General features: G+C 32.0%; 1 protein-coding gene across 1 annotated transcript; it reads left to right on the top strand.

Annotated features, from left to right (window-relative positions):
* Positions 1-552: 552 nt before the first annotated feature.
* On the top strand, positions 553-20,797 carry LOC124366762 (cytochrome P450 4c21-like). The gene is made up of 6 exons (XM_046823363.1): positions 553-667; positions 6,628-6,704; positions 15,134-15,202; positions 16,970-17,138; positions 18,077-18,256; positions 20,640-20,797. Exons 1-6 carry the CDS (start codon positions 553-555, stop codon positions 20,795-20,797), a joined length of 768 nt encoding a protein of 255 aa, XP_046679319.1.
* Positions 20,798-21,654: the final 857 nt, after the last annotated feature.

The following is a 21,654-nucleotide window of genomic DNA, read 5'->3' as shown; positions in this document are numbered from 1 at the left end:
CACACATAACATATTAACAATAATATTTCTATATTGAATTTTATAACGATGTGCAGAGTATCCATCTTAGCTGTGACACCTTTCACTTCACTAACCTTTCAGTGAGCATTCACCTTCAAATGGCATACTGGTGTCCTTTGGATTCCAAGCAAATTTATTTTTTGATATATACCAGTTTAAGTTCCCACCACCGGCTACTATTTTTCCAGTTGTCCGCTGAGTAGTAAACATTTTATGACTTGCGTTACAGGTTCCGTTCCGTTTGAGGTTCCGCTTTCTCACCTTTTGTGTGGGTTTGTTGGTTATTTGTGAAATAATGTATATTATTTTACTACACATTTATTGCTTTTTTGTAAAATTATTAAACCCTACCAGACATCAAAATTACGAGATTATTATAGAACAACAATTGTGACAATAAGTTTGTAGAGAGTGTTAAACTCAGCCGTCCGTTTTGTATTCTGTCTAAAAAGGTTTGATCATGTGTCCTCTCATCGAAATGTGGCCAATATTTTTCGTATGGAAAAGATATGCAGAATAATTACAGTCTGCATGATCCACAAGGCCCTAACATTCGGGGAACCTCTTTATCTCTGTGAAAAACTTGAGCAAAGACAGGAGGTCTCCCAACGTACCAGTCGCCAGGACAACCAGCTTCACTTTCCGAGTAAGGTTTTAAGTCGGTGGGAGGAGCTTTTCCTACTTTGGCCCCAAATTGTACCCGGTAGCTTGAAAATCACACAATCACTGTCTAGATTTACGTCTAAATTAATGGATTTTATGTTAACTAGTTGTAAGTGACTTTTGCGTATGTTAACTCCACCCATTTAGCTATAGATTATTTATGGATTTAATTAGAATATCCAACCTTAGTATAAGTTCTTAGTGTTAAGTTGGACTTGAGTTGCTCTGTAAAGCAGTTTGTACTGAGAGACGCTCTAAATAAAAGGCATTTTTATTTATTTATTTATAACTCCGACGCCAAACCACACATATCACAAATGGAATAAAAATCATAGTATGTAATAATGAATCAACTAGGGCATGGTTTTTATCAATTGGTATTACGAAAAATTAATCATATATAATTACTCATAATAAAATATAGACTGTTTATTATATATTGTAACGTAGATTTAAATTGTGATAGAATAAATACGTTTTTATATTAAATCTAAACACGTTTTGCGAGTTAGCAGAGATGAAATGTGAAAACTGTTATTTTTATATATTTTGTTATAGCCGGTCATGAGGCGCATTTAACCAAATAAAACCGGTAATGTGACCAGAATTAGTAATTAGTTCAAATTCTCTCTCCCGTTTTGATGAACAGATTATAGTAGGTTATTATTGTTGAGGAGTTTGTATTGGCTACTGTTAACTTAATTACATTTTAACACATAAACCAATATTTAACAAATTTTTATTTTTGTGAGGCCTTTCGAAAACAAGGCTACCTTGGTCTGACACATCATTTTTGTGAAATGTTTAAATGTAATTAATTTATGTTATTATTAATAACTTATATAATAAATTATATTTTACTCTTATAATAATAATATGAATAAAATATGGAACTATCTAATATATTACGCACTGGTTGAACGAATCTAATGAACAAACATGTTTAAAAACTCTAAACTCCGTAACCCCTATGTTTACTTAATTAGTACATATTTAAATTATGAAATACTTCGTGAAAGATTATAATACATTTGTATAATTAGTTAGGAAAAATATGCATACCATTTAACCATAAACACACAATACAATACAAACCAATACTGCTGCCACGGGTTTCCAGGCATCGTCCTCGTCTTCTACTTGTCCACGTCCTCCTGAACAGTAGTGGCAACTTGGTTAATGATAGATTAAGAAACCAGTACATATAACCAGGCAACAAAACATAATAACTCAATCAAATGCCTATGCCGCACAATTTGGAATTTTGGTAGTGAGGAGCAGATAACCCCTGGTTGGTGTACTACGTTTTTACTCTTAGATATATATGTATATTATCAGAAAAAAAAGATTTTTAGGCACATGATATCAGGATGCATTTTATTTAGGGGTACTAAAAGGTATGTTATGGAGCACAAATGGCAGGCTTCCATTATTAACGGGATAAGGCAATTGTATACAGACAATTCTTAAATACTAGGTATTGTTTACGGTCTTTTACTAATTGCTATTAGTACTTCTAAAAACATCAATTTAATCAATTTTCCTATCAAACTGTATATATTTGTAAGAATTTGCACTAGGAAACGTTAGGGCTTACTGAAAGTGCACACCCACCTGCTCCAAATTCTAATGAAAAACTAATTGAGTGCATTAGACTTGGCATGTATTAGACTTGTGCACGCTGGTAATCCTTTAGGTGCAATTCGGACTTCATTCATAATCTCTAAGCCTACTCACCTTCAGCACCTGTCATGTTACATTTTAATATGTTACAATAAAAAGCAACCAAATAAATGAACACACATGCAATACCAAACAACCTTAACCTAACTGTGAAAAAAATAGTTGGTAGAGAAGGGGTAAAGAATTGGGTATGGTCAGTCACTCGTTTATGTGGCAAAGAATTAACTTTATTATTAAGAAACCTAGCTTACTACCCGTTTTAAACTAGTTTTTGAAACGCACACGTATATTTATTGATGAATGACCTATTTTACGGGTATTCCTTTAGGCCATCACTTAGCTATTTTATGAACGATTAATAGCCATGACAATAACTAACTAACAAACATTATAAACCCTCAAACATAACATTACTATAAAATTTCAACTAGAAAATATTATAAACCTCTTTATCCATACAATAATAATTTATCCTTGAAGAAGAATAAAAAAGTGATAGAGTTAGAACAGGTGAGAATCCATTACTTTTGTGTGATTTGTTGATGAATTTGTTTGTACATTCCTACGTCTGGTCTAGAAACAGGCAGCTGCCAAAGGTTCATTAGAGTGGAAGGTGCCCTCGTCTATGGAAAAAAAAAACAAAATAAATTATAGAAAAAAGCACTAAATGAGAATACAAAATATGTGAACTAACAAATTTTGGTGATAACATTCCGAAATAAAACTCCTTCCACTCATATAGATCCCGGTGATACACAACATAAAGTTTCGGACACTGTCCGAACACGGAATGCTGACCACTAAAGATGAATACATAGAACGTTAGACCAAGCGGTGGATATCTGAGACAGATCGGAAAATGAGTCTCAATGATAATATGTGAAAAAAGAAAAGAGTAAAGCGAAAAATTAATACTAATATCATCAAAGGAAGGAACTCAAACACAGATTCCCTCTGGGCATTTATTCCGTGGTAAATAAAATATTTTTATTTTGATACAAGGGCCGAGTAGATAAATCTTCCAGTAGTTGGATTAATTAGTTTCGCTTTGGCTGCAGAAGTAAAGAATTATACCGTAATTACCTTAATTTATAATTGATATCATGCACTGCTGGCGGGAGAGGTCTAGGGTTTTAGTCAGAAGCCCAATTGTAAGCTAATTGAAAAACTGAATATTTAGGCCCCAGAGACTTGTTTGTAGAAAATCCTAATCGCTACCTTTAACGCCTTGTTGAATCTTTCTGTGTGAGATGGATTCGGATAATTTGGCACGGTATAAAAGAGCCGAACGCCATAGTTCAAACACATGTCTGCTATAATTCTTTATCTGAATTGAGGGGCATTGTCTGACTCAAGAAACTTGAGAAATGAGAGATGGAATGTTTAGTTAACAGCGACGATACGTTTAAGTTGGCTGTTACATCTCTAACTGGTAGAAAAGTTGAATACTTAGTAAACGCATCAATTACTATCAGAATATATTAATGATCTTTTGTGGATCTTGGTAAGAAACGTTTATAGTCTATAAAAACCTTTTCCCACACTTTAGTGACTATTTCTGAAGAAATAAAACCAACTTTGGTGTTGCTTGCTTGTTTTGATCTCGGAAAAAAATTACATTTTTTACTATGTCTGCAAAGATAGTGGAGATATTATGAGTGTATATTTGAATGCAAGAAATCGCTTTATTCACACCAAGATAAGCTGATTTAGGTGCTTGGTGTTAGTATTTAATCATATATCAATAAATTAAAATAATTCTATGCTGAGATTGATTAGGTTAATTGTGTAGAAGGATACCTTGTTTGCCGGAGTACTCTTGGGGCCTATGAGGATGATTTTATATATATATATATATATATATATATATATATAAATCTTTTTTCTTGGTAAAGTCTTCATATCTAGTCCTAAAAGTAACTAAAAGCATCCGGGTTAAATTTTTAATCGGTGGTTTTCAGTGATAAGATGCGTGATAAGATGTTTAAAATCATTTTCATTTATATTTTATGTTTTTCAAAATTTTTGAAATGTATTCTGGTTTGAATCTTACGTTAAAGCGCGCTAAATTTCAAAACTATAAACTAATTCTCCTATCTAAGGAACACTATACTTTGTATAGTAACAAAACTACATTATGAACCCTAATTATTTATACACATCGTTCCTTCTGCATTAGTACGTAACTTTTTCACTGGCCGCCTCTCGAAATAAATAATATAGTTTATAAATAAATGTCTGTCATGTACTCTTACTTTTATACAAATTATTTTAAATGGAGTTTTATGTAAGACTGTAATTATTATTTACATGGAGAGCATTTTTAAGAAAATCCTCTGTTTCCTAAAAAAAAACCTAAAGTCCATCAGACATTTCCACTTTCAAGATATTTGCTAGAGCTACAATACATTAGTCGCTGATATGTGGAAGCACAAACACTAAGTTGTATTTTTAAGTGTGATTAGCAATGGAAATGTATAAATGAATGAATGGATGAATAATTTATATATGAGAAATTTATTTACTTATATATGAGAAAAGGGGCGAAAATAGGGACACATTCCCTTTTTACGTGTAGAAACGACTCTACAGTAGAAGGTCACTGTACAACGCACACCATTTCCGTTATATTTTTGTGTTTAAAGTTTTAAGTCTGTTCTACAGGAGAAGTGACAATAAATAAAATAATTTAATATATCACTATAACCTAGGAGCTGTTCTGCAGGTAATTTTAGACCAAGTAAAGAAAACAAATCCATTTTTAGGCATTCCTATAGTTACCTTGCAACTAAATATTTTAATCAAGTCCCTTATTATTAAGACAGAGCATTAGACTTAAGAAATTTTGTTCACTGTTGAAAAGTTGGCTAATGACTAAACATGATGTAGAGTTTTTGAATCAGGTAATTAGTTAATATAGTTAAACTATTTCCATAACATACAGTATGTCATAAATTAATGTTAACTCATATTTGGAAATTTTTTTCACAATTCAAATTATTAAATAGTTATTACAATATTTAAGTAGTCTATTTCAAAGTTTAAAATCACAAGCATTGCAGAGAGTGTCTTTCTTGAATATTTAAACTTTATGTGCTAGTCTGAAAAAAAATATTATTGTATCTTTGCCTTATAAAAACTGGCCACACTACTGGTTACGTGGCCAGTCAATTTCCAGGTTATGTATTTGTAATTTCTGTTGTATGATGCTGATGGACATAAATCATTTATTCATTTGAATAATCGATAGATATTTAAAACATTTCGTTTGGGACTGTACTACGTGAGAAATGGAGAGACAAATGTCCTCGTGATTTTGGAGAAATCTCCTTTAATGACAGTTTAAGTAACTGCCCTAAGTAATGTGTAGCATTAATTGAAAGTTGATAGAACAGCAGCCTCATTCGGATTTTTAATCTAAATAACATTTCACATTAAGATTGCATAGATTTTTGAAATGTTGCAACGTTTTTTCAGAAGTGACCTGTGATTTGAGAGTATTTCATTTACAAATAAAATACAAAGTTGTTTTTCCAACAAATTAATTGTGGACACTACACTAATCATTAAATACATAGTACTGAGAATTAAAGTTCTTAAAAAAAGTCATAACTGACCTAAGCGTTACAAACACGAACAAACGACAAACTGAAAACTTCAGAAGCAGGGTTTTGTCACCGCCAACAGCAGTGCGAAAACGTCCTGAGTGAGAAAGTAAAGCTATGTTGGATTATTAGCCTTTATTTGGCACCAGGGCCGCACTCAGATTTGTATTACGAAATACAACTTAATTCTTCGTGCTTTTTTTAAATATTGGTATGGTTTATTAATTATTCTAATTGTATATATTTTAATCCGAAAGAGGAGCTGCCAAGCTCATCTGCGTTTAATTAATTAAAGATGGCAACCTCAACTCATCTATTAGCTCAGAGTTGTCTATCCATTGCAATTTTATATAATTTTGTGGTATGTTTTTGTGTTAACAAATGATTGTAATGTCTTTTGGAAATAAAGATTCTTGATTTATTGTTTCGTAAATATGACAGAGTGTCTCAACAAGCGTATTCATAGAAGCGTTGTTTTATATTCTATTTCAGGAGATTACCAGGAGGTTACTAATGTAAAACAGCATTGGTTATCTGTTTTTAAGTTGCGTTTGTTTTAGCCATTATTGTCACAGAGAGTAGCTTAGAACTCAGCAGAGTATTAGTCTTGTTACTAATCCACAGATTTTGCTGAATCCTTATTATTCGTTTCTAGGTTCAATAAAAAACGTGGTTCGGAACCTCGGTATACCAGAAGATGCTACCGGGTGGATACCAGAGAACTGCGGCACGGTACAGTATCAGTGTAAAAATTTAGTTTTAAAAAGATAGAAAGTGGGAGGAGTTTATAGATAAATCTTAAAGACAATCCTAATCTGCATGTAACCTCAAGGCTAAAACAAGTCATTATGGCTTACATTATGCCGATGTTCCCGTCAAACTAAACATGCTAAGGAAACAGGATTTTTCCGGACATTTGCCATCGTTCAGTGAAACAAAAAAACAGTAACACTACGTTTCGAGATCTGCAATCTGATCTCTTCTTCAGGTAGAGAACTAACCTAATACATAATTACAAACTAGGTTAAAATAAACAAATCTTGCTAAAGCGTGGTGCACGCCTAAGTCAGGAATCACAACGTACATGTTGTTGTCAACTTCACTAACACTAAAGACATGCACTCAATACAAAACTATACAAAACACTAATCATTAAAACTAAACTACGGAATACAGGTCACAATACGTCTTCACTCGTCTACTAACCACCTACGACTGACCAGAGGGACTAGCCAATGGCAATCGTGACGGCTGGCTAAAACAAGATGGCGGAAATACAAGGTAAGGGGAACAGGAATGGGCCCTTTCGTTATTATTGGTTCATGCGAGATGAACTTCTTAAAACCATATTGTGACTCCGCATTGGTTTATTACAAATATCCGATCCGTTTGATACTTTTGGTTTTCTCTTTAGTTCATTTTTTAGAATTGGCAACCAAAGCGGCCTAATCTCGACTGATGGTTGACTGATTGGTTGGTCTGCCAATTTAATGTATGTTGCCTCAATTAATTTCCTTTTGAAGAAATGTGGTTCCCGATGTATTATGTGGGCTTCATCCCAATTCATATGATGGTCTTCGGACCAACAATGGTGTGCAATTTTTGACTTTTCTGTGAAACCCTTTCTCGTGTTTTCTTTGTGTTCTTTTATCCTTACGTTTAGTGGTCTTTTTGTCTCGCCTATGTATTCCCTATTGCAGCTACATGCTAATAACGTTTACATGTTTACGATGCACGTTACAATCCCGTGCATACTCTTGCAAACACAAACTAGGTTGCCTCGAATTCTAACCACACACCGGATGTGAATGAAGCCTACTTCCTATTTATGGCTCCCATAGCTTCATTTATTTATACCTTCATCCATAGCTATCCATTTTATATTGGTAACTATTGGTGAACATTGTTGCCCTACTCATTTTAAATTACTACACTATTCGATCATTTATTAGTTTCTGAATCGATTTCAGTAAAATTCTAGTTGAAACTGCATAATTTGCACGTATAATACCACCTAAAAGTTATTGTTTTAATTTTCTTAGCCCTATTCACGCTTCTGTCCATCGTGTGGAAACATTGCTTTTCCCATTAATCACATTCATTTATTAAAACTCATTCCTACCTGAAATGTGTAATGCCATGCTTCATATTCAAATTATGAGTTTAAAATATACAGTATTCGTTTGAAATCCACCCATAAAACCACGTCTTGTAATAATTATGTACTACTATATCCTGAAATGAAGTAATGGGTCTGGATGAAAATTGATATCGCCCTTTGTGTTAATACAGATTTTATTGGGTTTGTAAATGCTTTCAGTAAAGTATTGAGTTTTCAAAATAATTCTATCACTTTAAAACAAATCAACTCTTTCAGTTCTTATATAATATGATTTAGGCAGTAACTATCCAACTGGGTTTTTGTGTGTGATAAAGCTGCTCACAGACACTAACTGTGTAAAAGAGGAAATATACAGTTTTATCCATAATTGAGTTATTTAGAATGAAATGGCGCTTCGGTTTCCCTCTGTTTGACTGTAGCCAAACATTTGATTGCATCATCCTTTTTCTTACGTTGTAAACATACCAATCGTATTTTTATGTAATTAGTTAATAGAAGTTTTAATTTATAACATTAAATTTAGGATACATTATTTATTGTTTGATTCTAGTCACATCCTGCCAAAATATTATCATTCTAAGGTAGGAAAGCAATGTAAACAACAGATGCTTTCGTACGTTCCATACGACGTAACGTTCAGTTGTACTGCCGCTGCCGCGTTCGTCAGCGATGAACCAGCCTTTCCAGTCAAAGCAGGGGGGCTCCACCAACTCCAACAGTCATCTCCCACAGTAGGCTAGACCTATCGATCTACCTAGAATCTCGACATTGTGCAGCTCCTGGAAATCCATAAGGTTGCCCAGATAAGTGACACATCGGATTTTTCTGTACCCATTTTAGATTTAACGAGAAGTACAAATTACCCAGAAATGAACCCTCCTGAGGAGTATGCTTACTGGGATATATAAATCGAATAACACGAAGGCTACTAACCAGTATCAGCATTATACGAGTATTTTTAACATTTCCCTCACTTCTTGTACATTGGTCTTATTTGGTCCATAGTGATGTGTAGTATTTTACATTTAATTGATGGTCGCATACTACCAAACACACTGTCGTCATTTCTTTGTCTTAAATCCTAGTTGAGTCCTGCAAGGAACAATTAACACGGATAGTTACAATAAATACAGTATGTTTCAATAATAATTTCAAATAAAATATGCAATAGTTGTTACCTTAGTACATTCCTAACTGTAACATCGTACTATAGCTAACCTTTTTTTAAAGATATACCAATCATTATTAAATTAATTTCTGTGTGTTAAGTTTACAAAATCTCAATGGCTTGTGTGACTTACTGATTGTAGTATTTAGTGCAGTCATTGAAGCATTATTGTTCCGAATTTTTTTACTGTGAACCGAATTGCATGCAATTTTGGAATTAGGTTCATCTTACCCTTAACTTCAAAAGTGAAAATGATTTGAATTCCGCAACCACCCTGGGGGTGGTTGCCACCCCTTCTCGGGGGTGAATTTTTATTTTTTCAAGATAACCTCGGATATCGATAGAATGCCTAATTTTAAGCAAAAAATCATCTGTAAAGTTTTTCGAAATATCCAATAATTTTCAAGTTATTGGCAATTGACAATTCGCAATTTTGTCACGTTTTTCATCTGTCTTTTGCAAATATCTCCAGAAATATACGTTTTATCAAAAATTTTATAAAAAAAAAAATTGTAGCAGGTAGAAAAATGAACGATTTGGTTTTTTTTATAAAGTATTCTAAGTGCAATATTAAGCTAGATATTAAAGATCAAAGCCGTTTTTTATTTTGTCTGAAATTTAATCGATGTGGTCAATGCTATCTAGCGGCGAGCAGATGCATTTTAGGCATTCTAATAAAAAAGGGTTTTGTAGTGCTTGAAATAAGCTTTAAAATGAGCACTAATAAAAGTCTTTTGCACGTAAAATAAGTGAGCTGTATTGCAAATAAGAGGAGCATCTAATGTTTTTTTTCTTTTAAATCTATGGGTTTCATAAGTGCTATTTCCACCAAAATTTAAATTAATCGTATTCCGCCTAGAATTACCTTTATTATGAAGACTTTGATTCATTGTATCAGTTTGGCTGCTTCAGGAGACATATTTTTTTTGTCACGATTAAAGAAAAATTCAAATAAAAAAAACCACTTTTTTAATAATTGGATCATGTGCAGTAATATCGCTTGGATTCATTCTATCAAGTGTGGACTTCATGCCGATCCTGTACCAATCATGTACCACTTAAACATTTGGCTAGTGGTTAATTGCTACAACTGTTTTCTATTGTAAGTTTTTTTTACGTAATAGGGTTTTCTGAAACCTGAAGGAGATTGTAGATTTCAATCGTTAGAACGTAGTGCTATATTTTTGTAATGTACAACGATGGTAAATATACGAAATCCTACTATACTCTTGCCTGGCATGTTAGAATCATTTGTTTCAAACAGTTTTTTTTTTTTTTTTTTTTGTAAATTGGGGTTGAATTATTTTTGACGTGAGATCTACTTTAGAATGATAACTTGATATCCATAACCCAATCGTATATTACTTACTTATAAACTTTTGTAATAGGGTTACCAAATATAGGAACTTTTAAAGTATTAAAATATGCTATAAATATTTTGTTTGTTTTTTATTAGGGTATAACGTCAAGGATATTTCATGGAGAGATATAGACGAAATACTTAATGGCAGTTTATCCATTCTCAATAATTTTTTTTATATTTTTATAAATCTTAAAAATTATGAGCTAAATATTTAACTAAAACTACGAGGTGGGTACATTTATCAATTCCCATAAATTACCTGACTACTACTTCAAGCACTTTATTTTGCGCCTTCACAATAGGCAATGCAGTTTATTTAAATTAGTGTACATCGAGTGTTATTTATGTTGTGAAGGATCCATCTGAATGAAATAAAGACGTTGGTGATAATGATTGCTTAGAAAGGGTATTCAATGAAATTAAAGAATAAAAAGAATTAGATTATAGATTTTTGTAATGACAAAACCAATAACTGAAACCTAAAAATACTAATATAAAATATAAAAGTGTTATTATTTATAGCAGTATAAGTTATAGCAGTTAGTTACCCGCAGCTTCACACGCAAGTGTATGTATGAAGTCTTCGCCCGTGTATGTATAAATGAATTTAGGAATAAAATGTTTAATGAATATGAACGCTTCTGGTTCGAGTAAACTATATTTAGGTCCCAATGTTGAGTTTTCCTTATTGCCAAGATCAAGAAAATATGACCAATAGTGTGTAGTAAAGGCCATTTTAATTTACGCCAGTGTTGGTATACAGCTTAATTCACTTATGCTAATTTTGTTTGTCTGCTGTGTTATTTTTTATTATACCTTTTCGAAAACGGTAAATGCCGAAACATTAAAGGAAGTTATACCGAATTGTTATATATATATATATATATATATATATATATACGTACATACATATATATATAAATACATATATATACATATATACATTATATGTATTATATATATATACATATATATATGTATATATATATATATATATATACATATATATAAATACATATATATATATATATATATATATATATATATATATATATGAAAATTAACTACACGTTATTATTATGATCTCCAACAATACAATCTACCAACCTGCAAACCAAAATTTAAGGCGAGAAGATATTATAAGTAAAATGAAGATGACTTACTAAAAACAACTTCTTCAAGATCTTTGGGGTCTCACAAATATCGAAATACAATCCAGACATTTCATAAAACACATTCAATAAAACTGGAAACGAACAAATAGTCTCCAAACTGAGGTGTGCCTTAGTCATAATCCATAAAACTTCGGCAATGAACAGAGAAGAAAATACTCAATTAAATATGATTGAATTGAGCTTAAGATTTATCACGTAAAAGTGGCCAAAACTTATTCATTATATGACAAAAGACAAGACTCATATTGCAATCCTATAAGAAACATGGCTTAATCCACAAGATACACTCAGAGATAACGATTTCAAAATATTGCGACTAGAAATAGAAGATGGGTATGGAGGAGTAGCCTTCGTTATTCATAACCCTCTGACCACCAAGATAATTAAAGAACTAATTTACACTTTAATTAATATACATAAATATTTTAACATTGATCCGTGAGAGTTGCATACAAACGAAATATCTAAGAGTAATATATATATATAAATGACGTTAAAAAATATATAAATGTTTTGTTAGTTACGAGAAATGTACATATTAAAAGTTTATTTACCGATTGATAACTAAGGGCTCTTCTGACTAGTTCTTACAGTTTGTTTTTTATGGTCAAGGTTTTCCGACAACAAGGCCTTCTTCGTTGTGTTAAAATAAAAGTGGTTTGTTTATCGTAGTAATGTTAGAATGTTAGTAACTATGAAACTTTTAAATTAAATTTATAGTCTTCGTACCATTATTGAAGAAAACATTCAACCAGCAATGTAAACAAAACCATAACAAGCGTTAAAATAAAACAATGCTTTAAAAATTCTTTAAAATAAATTAGCTTTGTATTTAAATTTTACTGAAAAAGGTAAACATATTGAGCTGATAATATTATTACCATGAAAAGCTAAAATTTTTTTAGTTTTAATTAAATTTTGGATAGATATTTAAAGTGTTATATTAAGTCTTTCTTGATATTCTGAGCATCCCTGGGTTACATGCTTATTCTATATAGCGCGGCTTTAAGCAAAAAGCCTAAACAAGTTAAATATTACTACGAAAATCGATCTTATACGAATTCGTTAAACAGATGTGTAAACTAATTCGTTTCGTTACTGCGGTCATTTTAAATTTTGAAATAAATATCACAACTTCCTCTGTTATATATGAGGTCAGGGACAAAAATTTGAACGTTTTGGAATATAACAATTCTTCAACAGTTTGTTATAAACAATGTTTTTGTATCTCGTGTGGATTTTGGGTAATGGGTAAATGCAAGTCTTATAAAAATAAATTAATAATATTTAAGATGGCACAAAATATACATACTTACTTTTAGTAGAAGTATGGTATTTCTTTAGACCACGGTTACAAGGAAGTTATTAACCTATATATTCTGTTAATACTAGGCTGCCATGTGAAGATTTTCTTAGACAAGTAGACTCCAATATGCAGCCTTGCGATATTCCCTGTTTCACTCTAGGCGGCCTTTACGATAAACCATTGAAATAGAGACACTAATCACCTTCTCCAACACAAACACATAAGGATATTATTATGTCAGAGCTTTGTCATTATCAACGATTTCTATTTAACCTTCCTCTTACCGCAGCGTATGGATTATGACGCTGTCACAGGCTTGTTCGCCTGAAGAAATCCAAGAATGTTGTCGATGAAAAATCTCAAAATAAACTTTTTACATCGTGTCAATACCAGGGCCATCTAGCATAAAAATATAACACTAGGTGAAGGGTTATTCTCATTGGTATCAGGTGCACAATTGAGAGCACTACAAGGTTTTAGACGAGATCTCCAGGTAGAGTAACCGAGTTATCTACACTTAACTTATCTATGGTATGAAAGGTTGATTCAATGTGAATGTGAAATTCAACTCCAGTTCCAGGATTCAAGTCTATGACAGCACTAGATATCAGATGCTGCACTAAGAAAATGAAGGTGAACTAGAGCTAAAATCAGCGTTTACGTCGAATCAACTCTACCCGTATACTATTTAAATAGTATCTAGCAAGTCTTCAAACTCCCACACAACTAAAAAAGCAATGCAACAATATTTTCAATCTTCAATAGCAAAACGGGATTTTGGAAATCCAAACTTAAATCGAATTCCTATTAAATTTTTTTCAAATAATCACTTTGGCTATTCGTTTTATTTTAAAAGAACCTCTCTTTATTTTAAAGCTGTTTAGTTTGGTCTAGTTGTGTTTACTAGTAGTGAATATTTTATAATAATTGTATACTAAATTTGAATACTTCAAATTATGTCTTTGTTAATTAGAGTAACTCAATCTGAAAACATAAAAAATGATTAGATAATTTCCAAATCATCAGTTATTTCGCCGTAGCAGTACCCAAAAATTTAGGCCTGAAAAGAAAAGAACGTATATTTCAATTTTACTGCCGTTAATGCATTTAAAAAGAAGTGTTACTACGGAATGGGTTAAATGTATAAAAAATTTATAGCAATGAAGATTTCAATTCGTTTATAGTAACTAGTAGAGTATAGATTTTAATTTTTTGCTGAATTATGGTTGCGTGATGAGGAATATTGAGAATACTATTATATATAAATACTGTAATACAATTGGTGGCTCTGAAAAGCAATATTCTAGCAACTGCAGTTAAAAGTGATTGTTCTAGAAAATTAATGCAAGACATTGGCTGTTTGAGTTTTCTATTATTTTATAATCATCTTCTAACGTAATAAAACAAGAATTTAATGAACATTTATAGAGCAAGGTTAAAGCAACAAACCTTTCTTGTGAACTAAAACATAATGAGCAGCAATTTAATAAATTATACTGTTAAAAATCTTACATAAATTCTAGTATATTTTACAATTAATTACTGAATACAATACTCGAAAACAATAATTACAGTGTACTCACTACTTTTATATCAAACACAATATATCATGAATTATTGAATACATTTAGAATTACCTAATATTAGTAAAATACAAATTACTAAACGCATTTCGAAGAATCACGTGTCACCGAGTCTATAGCCTGATCAGACTGCCTTCTTGCTGCCCTAATCCTTTACTTTGACACACATTTATACTTAATAGTTATTATGTCGTTTCTCAAATATTTAGAGCTCGATAAGAGAACCATGAAATATTTATAAAACCAATAAACAATAATTTCTGTATAAATTATAAGTAAGTTTGAATTAATAAAATTATAAAAATTACTGGAACTACAGTTCATATTGGTTAGGGGTCGTTACCCCAACATATTTTTGTCTCTAAGGAATGGCTATAGAGATTTTTAATAAACGCATACAAATTTCCCATAAAATATTGAACTGCTTTTTATTGTGTGTTCTAGGGAACCGACACTGCTCATGAGTCCTTGTGTTTTCTGCTGGTGACATTAGGGCACCATCCAGAAGTCCAGGTAACAATACCCTATTTTGTTATTTTGTCTTTTATACAGATTTATAGAAGTACAAAATCTTGTAAGCCTAGTCTCTCCGCATCAATATTTGTTAAAAACAGCAAAAACATGCTAAATGTTTGGTGTATGGCTCGTATCCTGTTACATAAACAAATTATCTTACTAATTACCTTATTAGCTCTTAGCCATACGCAGCGGGTGTCATGGTTTTTGTTGGCCGAAAATGGAGCTTAGTTGTGGACCGAAATACCTGTATTTCAAGAGTACAATTATTATTGTGGAGACAATGGTTCCATGTGCTATGGGACAGAAAACATAAATGTTACTTAGAAAATTGTCCCGTTTTTCATAGAAAATACACGGTTATATTTTAGTATAAAACGGAAAATTATTCACTGGAAATCTTATTATAATGTGACATAAATCTTAAATCTGTATGCATAGCTAACACAATGTGCTCTTTCTTAATTTATGTAATATATAAAACCATATTGAGAACGTAGACCGGGACGGCATTACCTCTAATATTGCCACTACTTGATAATGGTTTAATGGGGACTTAACCACAGATCATACTAATGGGTGTTTGGCGCTTGTTTGGGTTAGCTAACCAGTGGGATAAACTAACCAGAGAGTGAAGCTATTTAGGGAATGATTACGAGAGGTTTATATTGATCAGGGGATTAATAAGCAATTTCTCAGTTGTTTTTATCTTATCATTGTGTAGGGTGTCTTGATACACGAATATAAAAAATTGATAAAAAATACCTTCCAGCACATTAGCAGGGAAGTGGACTAGTGTGTGGATGTCACTTTAAAATAGAAAATTGAAAACACAGTTTAGTTTTTAGGGTAATAGTCAATTCCACACACTTGATACAGTATTTGTACATGAATTTGAAAGAATATTTGGTACCAAGCACTATACAAATCTAAAAATTAATAATTACAAAAAAACTTTTGAATAATACAAATTATGCTTTAATCGTGAAATTCCTCCAGTATATATATAGTTCAATATTGTTCCATAGTGTTAAATGATAAAAATTAATGATAAATTAACATAACGCGTTGAATGAAATGGAATGGATTGTATATGGCTTAAAACATAGTTTCATTCATATTAAATAATCATGCAAAGTTTTATAATGCGTTTACACGTGTATCTGCTGTGTATCGTAAACGTAACAAATACTTTTATGGCCGCCATATTGAAATCCTATCAGATATCGGTAAATGTGAACGAACAAAAGCAATGATAAGCGAAATGAGAATGATAAACTCCTATTCAGACCTGCCCCTTTATTTTAGTAGCTCAGCTGTAACTATCCTCTTTTTGACATATTGAGCAGCCGTCATCTTTCAAAAACTAATAATGTAACTGGTAAAATTGTATATGGTTGTGGGTGACACAATAAACTATTCTTTAATTATACCTACCGACCATATAGGCATGTACCAGGGTCATTATTGCGTACGAGAAGTCTTCAAGTTGGCGTGGTACATACAGGTGAGACAACATTGTCTTTTCTATTCGTTTCCTCTCTATACGCAATTTATCAATAGGCAACGTGAAGTAACAATAGGAAACCTTAATAGTAATACAATTACTGCTAACTTTAGTGGTATAATTTATATGAGCAGGAGAATCTATGGGCCATAAGGGTTAACGCCATATTGTTATATAGTTTGCTTCTTATATATTGCAAATATATCGGAGTACCAGTCACCAATTGTGATTCCACAGGCCTGTTTTTTTGTGTTTAGGACAATATCTTTGAGGAGATACAGAGAGTTATGGGTGACCTTGACCGTGACGTCACTGTTGCTGACGTTAACGCCATGACGTACCTGAACCAGGTCATCCTAGAGAGCATCAGACTCCATGGAAGCATCTCAGCAATTATGAGAAAGGCAACAAAGGATACAAAATTGCGTGAGTAAGAGTGTTAAAACATTTAATTTTGTCTATTTTCATTTAGTAATGTTCACTGTAATGTTTTTAAATGTAGTTAAACACTTCCACTACAGCAGGATCGAAGTAAAATTACTCTACTCCCTTTTTGTATTGTTTGTATTTAGACAGTATTCGACATTAGCGAGAGGAGATAAGTTGATTATGGTAGCTAAATTTGAGAAAAATCCATTTCAAAATCAACACTGAAGAATGGAGATAGCTTTCTAAGTATTGATTGACATGTAGGTTAAGAATTTGACATAAGAAGCACAAATGAAACTTAGTATACGAAAAAATGCGTAAATCACAATAAGAGTAGTTTAAATGAGAAATGTGTACAATTTATCATTCAATAACTCACCAAATTTAGACCCTGACAGTAACATAAGGAATTATAGGAGAATAGCATCGTTGGAGAGAGAGGGAGGGAGAGAGAGAGAGAGAGAGAGAGCCCATTTTCGCCTACACTCCATACATGAGCAGTGGGTGGCCACAGTGACCTTTCTCCTTAGTCTATTAAATTCTAATTTATATTATTATAAGGAAGAACCAATAACCTTAAACCGTATAAGGAGTTGTTGCAACGCAGCGAAGGAGATGAGCCAGAGGTTTACTTGTTAAGTTACAACTAGTGGTAATACTCGTGACAACCGGAATTGTATTCATAGTTATTAACTGTGTCATTTTTAAATCCACTCGTGTGTAAATATATAGACAATATAATATTGTATTGTATAGTATTTTAACAGTATAAAAAGTGACAGTTTTGTAAACTACATTATATTTAAGGACTGCCTAGTTTTAAGCTTATAAATATTTTATTGATTCAATACTCTCCGTGTGTTTCACTTAAGCAAACCCATAACAATACGATACAAATTAAGAATGCATTCAATAACCAGTATTACACTTTATAGCTGGATGCACACTGCCGGCCGGAAGTCGCATAGTAATAGCGCTCCAAACAATGGGTTACGATAAAGAACACTTCCCAAATCCGAGACAGTTTCTGCCTGAACGGTTCTCCCCAGAGAAGCAAAAGGAACGACACAACTACTCTTTCCTGCCGTTCAGCGCTGGTCCTCGGAACTGTATAGGTATGCTTTTATTAATTATTTTACTGTTTAATTTTAAATGTATTATATTGTTAATATAAGGTGATGTTAATAGAGCCAGGTATTCTAGTGTCGTAGAAATTCACTAGTTAAATAATCATGTCAATTATGGTGAAGCCCTAGGATCACTAATATATCTGTAATTGTTGTGTAGAATGTTTATAGACATTGAAAGTTCAGTAATTTAACACGAAAGCTGCTCAGAGAGTATTCTATGTATTTATTAGCTATATAGGATGATTTTACAAAGGTTTATTAAAATTCAGCAAAATCCGCGGCCTTTAATTAAATTTAGTAAGAAATTGTTTTGGCATTATAACATTTAGGACTTCTAACACAAACTTGAACTAGTCATTTACTAAATGAATTATATTTATAAGGTAGAATGTACGAGTAGCAAAATGTCATGGAAAGTGGTATTTCTAGTTAGCTGAATACAGCAATGTTCTTATTAATCTTTATAGAGGCAATAAGAGTTAAGTATAAAATCTGAAAATAAAAAGGTTCATAGATTATATATAAGTTACCGGGTGAGTTTTTTAAAGTGATCCAATAGCTAACTTTTTAATTACACAATTTAGCACCACACTTTAAATTTGGAACTTGCGCATTTTCAGCAAGTTCCAAATTCACTCAGGAATACACTTTCAAATGTTTTGAAGAAGGCCGCCATTTTCCAATATGATGGCCAACTTTAAAATATTTTATAGAAAACCCTGTATTTTATGTTGTTTTTAGATTCTACTCTACAAAATAAGACATGTTTGCACTTGAGAGTTTTTAAATATCTCTAATGGTTCAGGAGCTACGTGGACTGGAAGTTTTCATCATCAGTCCGAAAAAATCCGAACCATTAGGTAGTGTGGCCTTCCTCGATCACCTGACCTTTCTGCTTTGGATTTTTTCTGTGGGGAGCCATAAAGGATAAGGTGTACCGCACGCCCCCTAAAACTCCCAAAGACATGCGTGAAAGGATACGCAACGAGTGCAGCTCAATTGGCCAAGACATTTTAATCAGGGTACAAAGAGTGTATGTGCAACGACTCAGAAAGTGAATTGAGACAGAAGGGCGGCACTTCGAACATTTGATTTGAACTCGTAAAGTTACTAAGCTATTAGAAAAGGTCCTTTGTTTTGGTATTGCTATTACAATAATAATTCTAAAAATAATCTTTAAATGTGTTCAATAAAATATGTATTCTTTAAATGTGTTTGTTTAACTGTGATTTATCTAAGTCGCTGCTTCTGAAATTTTTATCTCAAATCTTTTTTGACTAAACATTTAGTCGAAAAGTTAAATGAATATCAAAGCAAAATGATTAATGGTCAGCGTAAAATATGTCTAATATCAAAACACATACAAACTACACACATAACAAAACACTAACAACACATAAAACTAACATTGATTAAACGTGCTTTATAAGTCCATGCCACTGATGATGAAAACTTCCAGTCCACGTAGCTCCTGAACCATTAGAGATATTGAAAAACTCTCAAAAAGCAAAAATGTCTTATTTTGTAGAGTAGAATCTAAAAACAACATAAAATACAGGGTGTTCCATAAAAAATTTAAAAGTGTATCCAAACTTAAAGTGTGGTGCTAAGTCGTGTGATTAAAAAGTTAGCTATTGGATCACTTAAAAAAACTCACCTGGTATATGGGGTGGTGATATATTCCAAATTCAATAGTGTTTCTTTCAATGGTTTATGATTTCACCAATACGATCTTTCAAAAATTTTGAATGAGTTTCTCATTCATTATTTAACGCTATCCGTGGTAGTAAGAAAGAAATAAGGAAGCATTTCCTAATGGGAATCATTACTGCATGAAATAAAATTAAAATAATAAATACGTATTGAAAATAAAATTTAAAGTCAATCCTTTTTAATGTCACTGTTTTAACTTTATTAAATATATTATTTAGTGCGGATAAAAACTACTCAGTTGATAGAAATAAGGCCGAATTACCTCTGTAAAACATAAAATTGAATTGTTCCTATTTATTTTTGTTCAAAATTTTGGTTAGATCGGTGTAGGCCTAATATTGAGATACAATAGCAAAGCCGTTTCTTCGTGGGTGTAATATATACAATATACTTAGTAAATATTGTATTGATGTGCATGTTTTTGGTCTAGGAAACTTGTGTTGTTATAAATTCTTTTTAGTTGTTAACTTACTCTTACATAGTAAGAGTAACTTAATTTTGTTGGAATGTAGCACCTATAAGTGTAATAAACATATTTCTTTAATGCTGTAATATACTGTTTAAAACTTCGACGAATGCACTAACGAGTCATTGCAGGTGTCCCACTGTTTGTACCTGTAATATTGCTCTATAACAGACATTCGTGTATCCCCAGGAAAGTCGTACGCAATGATCATGATGAAGACAATCCTGGTCCATATCCTGCGCCGTCTGCAGGTTACGTCACATACTAATTTGTCAGACATCAAGTATGAGCTGAAAGTTGTGATGCACCACAAGTCTCCACTCCTAGTCACTTTCCATCCAAGATAAACAAGATTTGCTTCGGTCTTCTACGTGGGATTAATACCACTACTAAAGCTCAATGGTTGTCATACGTGTTCAATTACCATTGAACGTTCTCAGAAACTCTAAATTAAGAGGAAGACATTATATATTTACTTATATGTACTTTTACGTTTTACTGCTAACAATACTGTTATACTTTAGTGTTAAAGCATACATTCACATGAGACATCCATATTTTAAATAAAATACATTGTGAATAGTATATAAGTTTGAATTTAATACAAAAAGCTGCATAATTCACAAAATAATAATGTACTCTGAACATTAACTCAATTACATTATATCTTGTGTCTGTTTTTTTTGACGTCTTGGCCGGACTCCCTACTATCAGTAATTTTAAAATCAGAGAATGCAGTTGTTTAAAATCGACAATACACATATAAAACTGGTACCGATATTTAGTTGCATTATATAAAACACACTAGAAGACTTAAGAGCCCCTCTTCCTATTAACTTTCGTATGAATAGAGATGGAGTGATTTACTTGGGAGGATGTTTATATGAATAACTAAGGAGTTTTGTTATGGAAGTTTTTGATTCTGCCAACCCAAATTGGGTATTATTGGGGTAAGTAAAAGTTTTTAAACAGGAACCTCTAGCAAGTTAAATTTCGTTTTAAACGTAATATAAAAAGAAGTAGAAAGGTGCAAACTAATGTTTATCTATCAAATTTGGCCAATTAAAATTTGAATGTTTTCTCAGACTCCTACAGTTTATGTTACATTTGAAGTTACTTTGAAATTTACTTAAAATATTTACTCACTAGTTATTTTGAGAACTTATTACAAGAAATTATAAAACAAGTTATTACAATAATCGCA

The sequence above is a fragment of the Homalodisca vitripennis genome, chromosome 7 (assembly GCF_021130785.1).
Source record: "Homalodisca vitripennis isolate AUS2020 chromosome 7, UT_GWSS_2.1, whole genome shotgun sequence".
Lineage (NCBI taxonomy): Eukaryota > Metazoa > Arthropoda > Insecta > Hemiptera > Cicadellidae > Homalodisca > Homalodisca vitripennis.
The sequence above is the reverse complement of the archived record's forward strand: the minus strand, read 5'-3'. Positions and strand labels throughout refer to the sequence as shown.